Raw genomic sequence first — 14,622 nt, forward strand, 5'->3', positions numbered from 1 at the left:
AAATTTAAAAGCAACTCTACTGACGAGCAAATTAAAGAAAAAATAAAAAAACATAAACTAATGGAAAAATATTGAAAAGGGACTCTACTGACGAGCAAACTTATAATAAAAATTTAAAAGAAACTCTACTGACGAGCAAATAAAAAATGACTGAAAATATAAAAACTTAATTATCGGTAACTACATTCAAATAAATAATTCGAACTTTGCAATTCAGTTGAGTTCAGTTCAATTCTTAAAAATATTAGACAATGTTACAGAATTTATAATAATCTATTCGAAAACATTTAATATACCTCGAATATTTCATTACGGTACGGGAAGTTCCAGCAATTTGCCTTAAGGCACGATGCCATACACGACTAGTTTTCAGGATTTTTTTTCTTTATTATGGTCTTTTCTACACTTCAAAATATAAGGTTGTCAAATATCTCCCTTCCGCCTTTTTGTATTATAAACCAAGAGCAAAAAAGCGGAAGGGAGATATTTGACAACCTAATATGTCAAAATAAAGAAATCTTTTTTCAAAACGAAGTAATTTTTTGTCGAATTTATAGTTTCTCAAAAATCTAATTTTTTCGAAGTAATTTTTTTCAAAAATGTTAATCGTTTTTAAAAAAATAATAATATTTGGTACGGAAAGTTCCAGCAATTTGCCTTAAGGCACAATGCCATACACCACTAGTTTCTAATTTAATGTAAAACAATGAATGAGTAAAGGATTGCTATCGGGTTGCTAATTTCTACATATTAAAACACATCACAATCTTTACATCGGGATCAACTATCCGATTTATTATGATCAAACTTAATAACATTGGGATGCCTCCTAATATACATGACTAATTGTTCATAATTCGCATAAGTATTACTTTTGGTACCCTGGCACATTTTATACTGCACTAAATCTAAACTATTATCACATAGAACAGTATGATAGGCATGCACGAAATTCGAATCGGCACTTCGAAAGATGCTCAAATTCGAGGAAACACACTTGTCGAACATCTGAACGTCCTCTAAACCCCAACCTTTAATGTTGGAATTTAGGCCACTTATGGTAAGTAAATCACTTTTGTATAGACTTACTATACCGTAACCGAATTGTCTGAAATATCCAGCTTGTTCGGTGACGCAAAAGTAGTCTTTTGGAATCGTTTGGGAGTTCTCGGTTGCGTAATCGGGATCGTAGACGATTAGAGGGTTGTATTCACTGAAAACTATGGGGAAATAGTACTGTTTGTTTTTTATAGTGTTCATCCTAACGTTCCACAAGGCACGTGTGTTAAAAATCATATCTACATCTATAAACAACAACAAACAATCATTTACACATTTATCGACTCCCAACTGCAGAGCATAAGCTCGAGCAAATTCAATATCGACAACTGGTATCACTTGAATTTTAGCACTTCTGTACTTCACTAAATACTTTTGGACCAAGTCAATCGACTTATCGAAGTCTTCATTGAAATCTTTGTTCTTAAACAAACTCACATACAAAGCCACGTTGGCTTTGTTCTTCAAACATACATCCTCGTAAACACTCATGAACCTTTGAAATGTATCAAACCTTCCACTCAAGGGCAGGATGAAGTGTATTGTTTCGTCTTCGAATGATGAATAGACTTTGGAGCTGACCACATCACGATTTGGCAGTTCTGATGATAAATTGTTCTGGGATGATGTTATTGCCAGGTTTCCTGAATTGTAGAAAGATTCCATTTCGTACTCTCCAGTCATCATGGGGAAGTCGATGTAAGAGTTCAATTTTATGCTGTCCGTGTAGGTTTCTCGGATTTCCAATTCTGAAAAAGTTATTAACAATTTTTTATATAATTAAATAAGTAGAACAACTTTACAGGTTCAATCACTTAATAAAATTGGGAAAAAATGCTATAAAAAGTATAAATCTACTTAAAAATAGTAACAATGAACTACTTATGGGGCAATTCTGCTGTTGTCATCTATCTATCTATTTATTGAAGAAGAATGATATGATAACAGGATCTTGGATGATGTAGTTATCGTAAGATTCTTCCTTGCTTGTTTAAATTTGAAATACGCCTGATCGCACGGCAAATACGATTGATCTACGTTTCGAGCCTTTGTAATTGGCATTTTGCCTTAAGACGAGTTGCATAGACTTTCTGATATATGTGAAAAATCAACTTAAAAATATATATATATATATAAGGTTGTCAAATATCTCCCTTCCGCCTTTTTGTATTATAAACCAAGAGCAAAAAAGCGGAAGGGAGATATTTGACAACCTAATATTTTTCTAGGAGTACAGAAATCCAAGTCCTTGTAACGGAAATCTAAAATTTCCTAACCAAAATTAGGGGTTTTCTAATAAAAATATGGGATCCCCTAACAAAAATCCAGGGCTCTTATAAAAAACCAAGATTTTATAGCAAAAATTTCTTATTAAATCCAAAAACCTCGAAAAGTTCTCTAAAGCAATTTATAAAAATCCTCTTATAAAAATTCAATGCTTGCCTATGAAAATTAGAGGTTTTTGAATAAAAATTCGGAGTCCTTTAGCAAATATCCAGATCTCTCTGAATAAATACAAAGACCTAAAAAAATTCAAAGGTTTTCTACAAAAATTTACAGTTATTTTTATGGAAATTCAAAATTTCTTAACAAAAATTCGAGGTCCTGTAACAAAAATCCAGGGTTCTTATAAAAATCCAAGATTTTTTAACAAAACTTCGAGGTTTCTGAATAAAGATATGAGGTCATCTAACAATAATTTAGGGTTCTTATAAAACTGCATGTCGAACCAAAATTTTTTAACAAAAATTCGAGGGTTCCTAACAAAAATTTGGGGTCTTCTAATAAAAATCCAAGGCCCTCAACAAGTTTTAAAGCTTTTTAAAGAAATTTCGAAGTCTTCTTATAAAACTCCAAGATTTTTTGACAAAACCTCGAGGTTTTCTAATAAAAATATATGGGGTTCTCTTGAAATCCAAGGCTGTTATAAAATTCAAAGATTTAATAAAAAAAACTACGATTTTGGTAAAAAGAAAATAGGAACTTCTAATAAAAATCCAGGGATCTCTGAATAAATCAAAGATGACCGCGAAAAGTTTTAAAAGTTTTCCAAAGAAATTTCAAGGTATGGTTATAAGAATTCATGATTTTTTAACAAAATGTCAAGATTTTCTAATAAAAATATAAGGTTCTCTATACAAAAATCCAGGGGCCTCTGAATAAATACAAGGTGCTCAAAAAATTTTAAGTTTTCTAACAAAATTTCAAGATATTTTTAAATAAAAATACAGGATTTCTTAAGAAAATATCGAGGTTTTCTATTAAAAATAAGGCGTGCTCCATACAAAAATCTGGGGTTATCTGAATAAATCCAAGGTCCTCAAAATATTTTAAGTTTTTTAACCAAATTTCAAGTTTTTTTTTAAATAAAAATCTAGAATTTCTTAATAAAAAATCGAGGTTTCTATTAAAAATCTAGGGATCTCTGAATAAATCCAAAGTCCTCGAAAAGTTTTAAAGGTTTTCTACAGAAATTTCAGGACTTCAAGGACCTTAAAGGACTTAAAGGTCCTTTTATAAAAATTCAAGAATTCTCTAAAAAAATCGTGATTTTCTAATAAAAATCCAGGGCTCTTATAAAAATCCAAGATTTCTAAACAAAAATTCGAGTTTTCTTAATAAAAATATAGTTTCCTCTAACAAAAATCCAGGGCTTTTATAAAAATCCAAGATTTCTTAACAAAAATTCGAGTTTTCTTAATAAAAATAAAGTGCCCTCTTTCAAAAAATTCAGGGCTTTTATAAAATTCCAAGAATTCTTAATAAAAAATCCGAAGGTTCCTAATGAAATTTTGAAGTCTTCTAATAAAAATCCAAAGTCCTCGAAAAGTTTTAAATGCTTCCTACAGAAATTTCCAGGTTCTCTTACAAAAATCGAAGATTTTTCAACAAAAATTCGAGGTTTTTTAAATAAAAATTTGAGGTTCTTTAGCAAAAATCTAGGGCTCTCTGAATAAATACAAAAATACAGGATTTATTAAGAAAAAATCGAGTTTTTCTAATTAAAATATGGGGTGCTCTATACAAAAATCTAGGGGTATCTGAATAAATCTAAGGTCCTCGAACAGTTATTAAAGAATTTTAAAGTTCTGTTGTAAAACTTAAAGACTTACTACAAAAGACTTATTATAAAACTTGACTCTTGACAAAAACTCAAAGTTTTCTAATAAAAATTTGGGGTCCTCTAACAAAAATCCAGAGCTCTTATAAAAATAGAAAAATTCTTAACAAAAATTCAAGATTTTTAAATAAAAAATTGGGGTTATCTAAAAAAAAATCGAGGGCTCTCATAAAAATACAAGATTTCTTAACAAAAATTTGAGGTTTGCTGATAAAAATATGGGGTTCTCTAAAAAAAATAGGGCTCTCATAAAAATACAAGATTTCTTAACAAAAATTCGAGGTTTTCTGATAAAAACTTGGAATCCTCTAACAAAATTTCAAAGCTCTTTGAATAAATCCAATGCCCTCACAAGAAGAAGTTTCAAGGTTTACTTACAAAAATTTAAAATTTTGTAACAGATACGATCGTATTTAAGGTCCCCTGATGAAAATCCAAGTTTTCTAAAGATAACTTAAGATCCTAAAAATCTAGCGTTCTCTAAAATCTAGAAACAAAATCTAACGTAATTTAAAGCAAACCTAGATTTTGTTTAGATCATCTAAAAAAATCTAGATGATCTAAAAAATATTATGTCAAAGGATTTTACTTATTTCTTCGAATACCAATACAGACGTTCTGACAAAAACAAACTTTTCCTTCATTAAGTATATTTTAAAATTTCACCATCAATGTTTTAAATGTAAATTCCATATTAAATTAAAAAAAAAAAGAATTCTCATCGTGTCTTTTATCATTACCTGCAAATGTCCTCTGTATATAAGCATGTCTCCTGACAGGCACCGTCATCTTTTTCCCTCGATACTTTTTATATACGAGCAATAAATCTAAAATCATGTCATGTCCATGAAGAGGATCCAGTCTCTGGTAGCCGTATAAAAGTTCGCGAAATTCAATTATCCTGCCGCGCTGTCTCGAGTAAGTGTTTATGTTCTCCATCACCTAAGGAAAGGGGAAACAGAACTTGAATTTAATTGTTTTAAATCGATTAATGAATTAAATTATTATGTTTTGGTTTTCTTACCTCTCGGACAACGTCGTTGAGTCCTTCTCGAATATTGGCCTCCATTCTGCGTTTAGGATTCGAATGTGTATGGGAAAACAAGGATTTTGACATGAATTCCCAGCTGATGACGTCTTCGACTCGTCTCGGGTAGTATCGGTTCAAGCTTGATTCCGCACCTAAGATGGAAAAATAAATAAATATATATATATATATATATATATACAAGGTTAATAGCTAAGAAAATTGGTGCATGGCATCGTGCCTTAGTGCAAATTGCTGGAACTTCACGCACCGTAATTAAAAATTCGAGTAATGACATTAGTGAGAATTATCAGAATTATGCTTGCAAATAAGTCAACGAGCAATTCTTGCCGCCAAGAAATATGATGTACACGCACTGAATTTCACCATTCAATCAAAAATTGCTGGCGATTTGGTGACATACCAATGATTCCGACTGGTCTTCCGTTTGACTTCAAACGATTGCAATTTGCAGTTCGCCTTGCGTTCGCAATAACAAGTCGCCAGGCCAATCGCTTAGTGTTTGCGGGATAAATTTCAAATAGATTATTTAGAAAATCATTGTTTTTCACATGGGCAGTTATACGTTGCCTGTTCACGAGTTGGAAAACCACCCGCTTTATTTGTGTTAACGTCAGACCAAAAAACAAAAAATGTGGTTTACCAAAGAGCATTTCAATGAAACGGATAATTTGCGGATTCACTTTCATTTACCTAGAGAAGTTCAACTATAAAACACTTCATTTTTGTAATCGAAATAAATTCATTACTGTTGTATAATAAAATCAAAATTTTCCTTTTCAAATTTAAAACAAATAAAAAATTTCTTCATCTTTCTCACGAAACCATCTGGTGGCGAAACGTAATTCGTTGGGTTTGCTAGTATATATATATATATATATATATATATATATATATATATATATATATACACTAGCATGCCCAGTCACGCTTTTATTAAAATCCACCGAATAAATTTTATTTACTTTTTTTGTTGATATTTTTATAAATGGTGTAGTTGGTTAAATATATATGAATACACATTGTTGTATTTGCAATGAACATGATTTTTTTGCGAATATTTCAAAAATATTCAATTTTTGGCACTTACATATCACTATGTATTATTTCATATTTCTGTCTGCAATTATTATTTAAATAAATTTTATTACTTATGCTTTAAATTCTTATTTCTACATTGAACAACCATTAGTTTTTGGCTTCAACTATATACAAATCACGTCATCGGCCAATGCAAAATCAGAAGTCGGGCCCAAAGAAGTTCTACTTCAACAAGCTTTCGGATAATTCTATTTATTATTATTATTATTATTATTATTACTATTATAATTTTTACCTAAAACGTTCCATTCAGGATGTGTCTGCTGTTTATCTCGGTAACTCTGAACAGACAAGGACATTTTTGCAAGGTCCCTGTGCAGATCGATTCTTTTTTGTTGCTCGTGCTGAATGTCCAGACTCTATAAAAACAATATATATATATATATATAAATATATATTTATATCTTCTTATATATAAAAATGGAGGTCGATAAAATGATCCGCTATAACTCGAAAACGGCTGAACCGATTTGGCCAGTCTTAGTCTGGTAAAATTTGTGTGAATTAGTAGGTTGTCGGAAAGGTGAGATGTTATTTCAAAATCGCGTAGAAACTTTACATTTTTAATTTGAAATTTTTTGTAGAAGCGTAATTTGAATAAAACAATGGACGGTGGCTTATACGTCAGATGTCAAACGTTTTTGTGAACACCATAACAATTATATCACAAAAAACGACACATTTCAAACGAACAATTATCTGACTACGTTCAGTAAAACTGTCAGATACTTCATCATTTTAAAAATGTGCTTTTTTATGTCTTTCAAAAATTTGTTATCTAGACTTTTTTACCCTATAGGCGGAGTAACTTGTAACGGCCAGGTAGCAAACAGGTTTTAAAGCCTTATTATAATTTTAAAGGTATTTTTCAAAATTATTACATTTTTAACTAATGCTAAAACTACCAACGGCAGAAAATACTTTTATTATGGATTTTCAAAGATTACCGTTTATCTCCCGATAGCAAAGTCATAAGAATCAAGGTTATAGCTGGTTATACATCTTTTTCCCTCTACTTTCAAATATTGTTGTTAACTTTACTGGTTTTTGACACATCGGTGGTGGACCTTTTTAACCCCGGACCTTCATATATTACTATCTATTCTTCGATAAATTCTAGGAAATTATAACTGGGAAAATGTTATTCGGCAAAATGTCTCTTTGATCGATACCAAATTTAGGTTCTGAATTTAAATAACAAATAAAAAATAATATAACCTAGAAAATGTTTTATAAATACCAGTGAGTGTTTGAGAAAATATAATTTGCAAAAAAGTAGTGCTACAACGCCAAAAAGTGTATTTTCATATTAACATTTCAAAAAAGTTGATATTTTGAGTTTCCAGTAACACTTGCTATCCGTTTAATAACGTTTTTGTGTATAAATAAAACTACAAACAAAACTACATACCGCAATTTAATCATAATTAAATAATATTCATATACAACATCCTATTAAACGTAATTGAACATCATCGGTCAAAAACGTTTGACATTTGACGTATTAGCCACCGTCCATTGTTTTGTTTAAATTACGTTTCTACAAAAATGTTCAAATTAAAAATGTTAAGTTTCTACGCGATTTTGAAATAATTTTTCAACTTTTGGACAATCTCTGGATTGGCACGAATTTTTCAAGACTAAGACTGGCCAAATCGGTTTAGCCGTTTTCGAGTTTTAGCGAATCATTTCATCAAGAAAACCATTTTTATATAAAAGATATATATATATATATACGAGGTGTGTTCAAAAAGTACCCGGAATTACTAATAATTAAATTTCGCGGGTCTGGAGTGTCTGACTGTCAAAATTTTTTTTTTATTGTGTTGGTATACATGCCCCTAAAGTATGATGAAATTTTCAGCTATATTCACTGTTTACTTTGTCTGTGGTAGTCGCTAAGGTTCGACGTGTTTTTCTGAGCTCGGCGATTTTTACAATAGAAGAATTGAAAAGTCAAAGAATTTGTATTAAATTTTGCGTAAAAAATGAAATAAAGTGTTGCAAAGTGCAAAAATTCACCAGATATGGCTCCGTGTGACTTTTTCCTATTCCCAAAGTTGAAGAGACCCATGAAAGGACGGCGGTTTTCCTCGATTGAAGAAAATCGCCGAGAGTGCTCAAGGACATATCAAAAAGTGAATATCAAGGGTGCTTCGAAAATTGGAAAAAACGCTGGCATAAGTGTATTATATCTGGGGGGGACTACTTTGAAGGGGACCACATTAATGTAGACGAATAAATAGATATTTTTTTGAAAAAACGAAAATTCCGGGTACTTTTTGAACAGACCTCGTATATATATATATATATATATATATATATAATTCTGTTATCTTCTACTCACGAGGATGTAAGCATGCAGCCTATACATCAGGGGCGGTTTCTTTACAGGGTGCAAGGATATCGCCTTGTGGACTTCCCTTGTCTTTAAATTTCCACTAAAGGCCTTAACTCCGCTGGAATTGTGATGTAAAATCGACTGCATCTGTAAAGAATAGATTTTTTATGTAATACTGTGTCATTTTAATAATCAAAATGTTCATTACATACTTTACATACATTAGTAACAAATTTCCAAAGTTAAATTTGTAATAAATAAAAAAAAATCTATTTTCAATTTATAATTTGAATTCGACTTTTCTATTCGATTTTTCTATAATTATAACGTCGTGGTCACCTATTAATTTTTGGCTAAAAATGAAAAAAATCAAAATTTTTTAAGCTTCTCAATAATTTTCTATCTTACTCCTTCTAAAATAAATACTTGTTAAACTAATTAAGTTCAGAATAAGTTTTTGCATATGTTACAACGACCTAATTCGTTTCATGTAAACATAATAATTATGTATGTATATATATATATATATATATATATATATATATATATATAATGTTTAAACCATAAAATTATATTGTTTACGTCAATTTGAACGTCAAGGATATAAGCATTTGCTTCTTCTTAAAGCAACTTAATCTTTCAATTAAGATTTATATTATAAACGAATGTTTAATGGCGTTTTGTGGCCTCTAAACTAAACTAGTAGCTGAATAAATTCAGATATATATATATATATATATATATATATATATATATATATATATATATGTGTGTGTGTACATTCACTTCCTACCAGATGCCTCACTACTGACGAGCAAAAACATATTTGACGTACGACGAAAAGAGGACTCTACTGACGAGCAAACTAAAACTAGACTTTTTCGAAATTAAAAAGGACTAATGGGCCTAATGGGCCAATTCTGCCGTAACATAGACGATAAGACAGCATTTTTATGGCAACACTATTTTATGCTTGTTTCTTGGTAGTGAAAACTGTAAAAATGTCTATCTAATTGCTGTGCGATCAGGCGTTTTACACATAAAAACGTATATTTTAGATGCGGCATTACGACTATGTTGTAATCTTAGCATTCTTCCTTGCTTTGTTTATATGTTAAATACGCCTGATCGCACAGCAAATGGATAGATATGGTCACATATTATTATTTCTAATATTGTGTTATATATAAATATTTTGTTATATTTATTATTATCCGTCACTTATTGTTTTTATTCCACTTTATTGTTTTTCTAGTATTATTTTTATTATTCAGAAATTTTGTTAAATTATTTAGTAGTTGTAACAAATATTGTAATTAAAAAAAATCGTCTATGTTACGGCAGATTTGGCTCATAAATTTCGGCTTCTGAAGGTAAAAACGGACTCTACTGACGAGCAAATTGAAACTCGATTTGTGAAGGATAGAAAGGACTCTACTGATGAGGAAATTATAAACTTATTCGAAAGAAAGAAGAAACTTTACTAAAGAGCAAATTGAAACTCGAATTGTAGAAGATAGAAGGAACTTCACTGACGAGCAAATTGAAACACGAATAATGGAAGAAAGAAGGGACTCTACTGTCTCGAACTAAATCTCGTCTTGTTCAAGAATAAGAAAACACTCTACTGGCGAACAAATTGCATCTTGACTTATTCTAAATAAAAAAGGGACTCTACTGAGGAGCAAACTATAACAAGACTTGTTCGAAATAAAAAGGACTCTACTGACGAGGATATTGAAATTCAAATTGTAGATGAAAGAAGAAACTCTACTGAAGAGCGAACTACAACTAGACTTATTCCAAATAAGAAAAGAACTCTACTGACGATCAAACAAAAAACTAGACTTTTTCGAAAGTAAGAAAAAACTCTACAGACGAGCAAACTAAATCTCAAAATGCTCTAAATAAAAGCAAATTGAATCTCGAATTATGGAAAAACAAAAGAACTCTACAGACAAACAAACTAAATCACGACTTGTTCGAAAGAAAAGGGCTCTACTGACAATCAAAGTGAAATTTGACGTAAAATGAAATTAGACTTGTTCGAAAGAGAAAAGGGACTTTACTGACGAGCAAACTACAACTAGACTTGTTTGGAATAAAAAAGGGACTGTACCAACGATCAAACTAAAACATGACTTTTCCGAAAGAAAAAAGAGACTCTACTGAGGAGCAAATCGAAATGTAGCGTAAAACGAAGAGTTCAATAAAAAACGAATTTATTTTAAACATTTAAGTGATTTAAACGGGATTTTCTTCAACAGGAAGGTTGGGCTCTACTGACGACCAATCTACAACTAGTATTGTTCGAAATAGAAAAGGGACTCTACTGACAAGCAAAGTGCAATTTGACGTAGGACAAGAAAGAGGACTCTACTGACGACCAAATCAAAACTCATCTTTTTCGAAAAAAAAAACTCTAACCCTTCACCCTTTATAAAGATTGCAAGAAACTAATTTACAAATCCAGTCAAAGTCATATTAACAAAATTAACAAAATCCATAAATAATAATAATGATTAGATTAACTCGAAATGAATTTCTTTATAATCTCTTAATTGAATAAATAAACATTATCTAATTACAGTAACCTCTAAGAGGTCAAACTTAATTGATACGTTAATTATTTAATGAAAGAAAAATTATGCAATTTTGTACTGATTTTGAATAGATGATTAATTTCGGCCATTATGCATTTTAGAATTTCAAAAATGTAGTGGGCAAACTGTAATTGAATACAACGAAAAATATAAATAAATTTAAAAAAAAAAGTTTGTCAAAAATTTATATAAAAATCGGCATACAACCGTGTTGAAACTGAAAGGTTAATATAAATTCAATATTATAAAGTATTTAATATTTATAAGTAAAAAATGTAAAGAATACATTTCTATATTGTCATTGAGAAAAATGATTGTTATCTTCGCTCTTTTAGAATATATATATATATATATATATATATATATATATAATATAGAAAAGATAAACCTGATTAATTTGAATAAATGAAATAAGAATAAAATTGGCACGTATGAAATATTTTTTCAACTAAATCACATATGTTTTAATATTAATTAATAAAAAATATGAAAGAAAAAAAGTTCTTCAGAAATACCTAAAATTTGAGCGCAGTACACAATCTGTTGAATGCGGAAAACACTACAACAGGGTAAAGCACAGTAGTTCTAAGTTTGTACAAAAAAAATAATAAAAAAATAAACTTTTTTTTTAAATGACTAATACATTTTTTAAAAAAAATCTGACATTATTTGTTATATTAAAATGTTTTGAGGAAAATGATCGTTATCTTCACACATATTAATTAGTTCTCTTAGTTACAAGAGGCGCACAAGTCGCTTCCATAGAACTGATTTTCCTTTAGACATGAGACTTGTAATCTTTTTTATACAGATGAACGGAAATCGTTAACAAAACAACGTCGTTCGTTCATTATTTCGAATAATGAAAAGTATTTTGTGACCGACTGGAACAAACATTCGGCATGTCCCGTCGTAAAAAATAATTATATAATTTCCAAGACCTCGGACAAAGGCCATTTTGCTGGCCGAATAAACGGACATATAATTTCGTGGAAAGGTCACTTTTGCCATTTGCCAATAAACGGAGGAACGACAGAAAATACAATTGTAATATATATATATATATATATATATATATATATATATATATATATATATATATATATATATATATTATTTGAATTAAGTTACTGTTTTAACTTCGAATCCTTTAATCTATTCTTTAATTTTCCACGTGTATCCATAAAACCTAAATCCTAAAATGTTATCCAAACAACGGAAGTTAATTTACGCAATTTTTTCTTTTAATTACTACTATATACGAGTCTACTACAGTTTATATAAAAGAGTTAATTTTAGATAAAGTTATATATTATATATACATTGCAGTCGATGCATTAACTGTTGCTCCAGCTAAAACTACTATTGACCCCATATCGAAATTAGATCAACGATTTTCACCAGTGACGTACTTACATAAAATAGAAGTTATTTAAAATAACGACAGGGTACATCTCTACTGACCAGCAAATTAAATTAAATAGCACAAGATTAAAATATATTTCTACTGACGAGCAAAATACAAGACAATATTTCGACGTGAGAAAAAAAGAATAATTTTGATAAATAGCACATATGAATTTAAAATCCGGCAAATTAAAACTAATTATACTTTGTGATGAACAAAAGGACTATACTGTCAAATAATAAATGATATCGATTATCATAAGAAATTTTCTAATATAACACTTTGTAGTAGGTAAAAGGACTCTACTGACGAGCAAACAGATGTTTCAATTCGATATGTTTTATTTTTCAAAATTGTGTCCCCACTGTTTAACTACCCTTGAAATCCTTCTCCAACTTTTTGTGTGTCACGTGACTTTTCGTTGGTTTCTATTTGCTCATAACTACATCACACAAATTTTCAGTTTTAAAATTAAAAACAAAACATGTTCAGTTAATATTGTTTATTTTTTTATATTTATTAACTTCGCGTAGGTTAAGTTATTGTAATGGGCCGAAAATCGGAATTGAAAATTTTTACATTTCTCGACGTTTTGAAGGTTTCGAAACATTTTGGCATACTTCAGAAAAAATGGATGTGTGTGTGTGTGTGTGTGTGTATGTATGGATACAAATTTCCAGTCACGTTTTCGGCCGCACGGATCAACCGATTTGAATGGTTCAAAAAACATTGGAATCCTATCGATAGGGAAAAGAGCTGATTAGTTTTTGGCAAAGGCAGGTCCTGCCGTTTCGGAGATACGGAGCAAAGAGTGCAGAAAATAGAAATCGACTTTTTGAGAGAATGGAGTATTCGATTTGAATGATCTAAAAAACATTCAATTAGTAATGATTGAGAGAAGTGTTTATTAGTTTCTGGCAAAGGCAGGCCCAGCCATTTCGAAGATACGGAGATAAATATGTAAAAAATAGCAGTTTTTGAGAGAACTAAGCGTCTGATTTAAATGATTCCAAGAACTTTCTGCTTGTCTTAATAAAATAATTAATTTTGGAAAAAAAAAATTTGTTTCAACTTTTTTTTTTTAATTTTTTGTATATCGAAAATAATTCAGATTTTATTTTTAATTCTGACTATAGCTCTAATATACTTTAAACAAATAATTTCAACTTTGCAATTCAGTTTATATAATTCTTATAAATATTAGACAATGTTACAATATTTATAATAATCTATTTGAAAACATTCAGTAATCCTCGGACATTTCGTTACGGTACGGGAAGTTCTAGCAATTTGCCTTAAAGCACGATGCCACCCACCCCACTAGTTTTATTTGTAATGTATGATTGGTTTTTCTGTATATATTTATTTAAAAAATGGCCTTTCCTGGTGTGGTATGTATATCTTTTAATTATTTTAAATATAATATTAATTTTTTTTTTTTAACTTTGTTAATATTTTTTAGCTACTGTTAACAAAGAATAGCTTAATGATGACACGCAATCCATGTCGAAACGTATATTATGAACAAATATTTGTATTTATTTGTTTTCTTTTATTTCGACGATTGGCTGAATATCGTTGTTCATATACAATTCATGTCATGCATAGTAGTAGTACAACGTACAATAATGTTTTAATCGCATTGACACGGTGCCTTATTTAGAAGGAACAGAAGAAACCAGAAACGAATACAAATACACAAATACAAATGTACAATTCATTCGAGTACCAGAGCAAGTATGTAACACGAATATCACATCACTGCAAAGCAAAGTATTATTACATCGGTAAGTGGATATTTCCTTTGTGGATGGATTCTTAAGTGTCTCTTCTCTCCTCGGCATGGTCATCAAATTTAGAACTTCAGAACGGCAGAAAGAGGTCAAATCGCAGACAGACGGACAAACAGACGGACAGCCAGACATAAACGCCACACGAATA

General features: G+C 30.0%; 1 protein-coding gene across 1 annotated transcript in view; it reads right to left on the reverse strand.

Annotated features, from left to right (window-relative positions):
- Positions 1-780: 780 nt before the first annotated feature.
- LOC113377446 (chondroitin sulfate synthase 1-like) overlaps positions 781-14,622 on the reverse strand; it is a 37,999-nt gene continuing 24,157 nt past the window's right edge. The window contains 5 exon segments of the mRNA XM_026617773.1: positions 781-1,808; positions 4,921-5,122; positions 5,205-5,362; positions 6,565-6,688; positions 8,677-8,817. Coding sequence (XP_026473558.1) covers positions 781-1,808; positions 4,921-5,122; positions 5,205-5,362; positions 6,565-6,688; positions 8,677-8,817 — 1,653 coding nt within the window.

The sequence above is a fragment of the Ctenocephalides felis genome, unplaced genomic scaffold (genome assembly GCF_003426905.1).
Source record: "Ctenocephalides felis isolate EL2017-DRISC unplaced genomic scaffold, ASM342690v1 CF-g0.4_SCAFFOLD_00845, whole genome shotgun sequence".
NCBI lineage: Eukaryota > Metazoa > Arthropoda > Insecta > Siphonaptera > Pulicidae > Ctenocephalides > Ctenocephalides felis.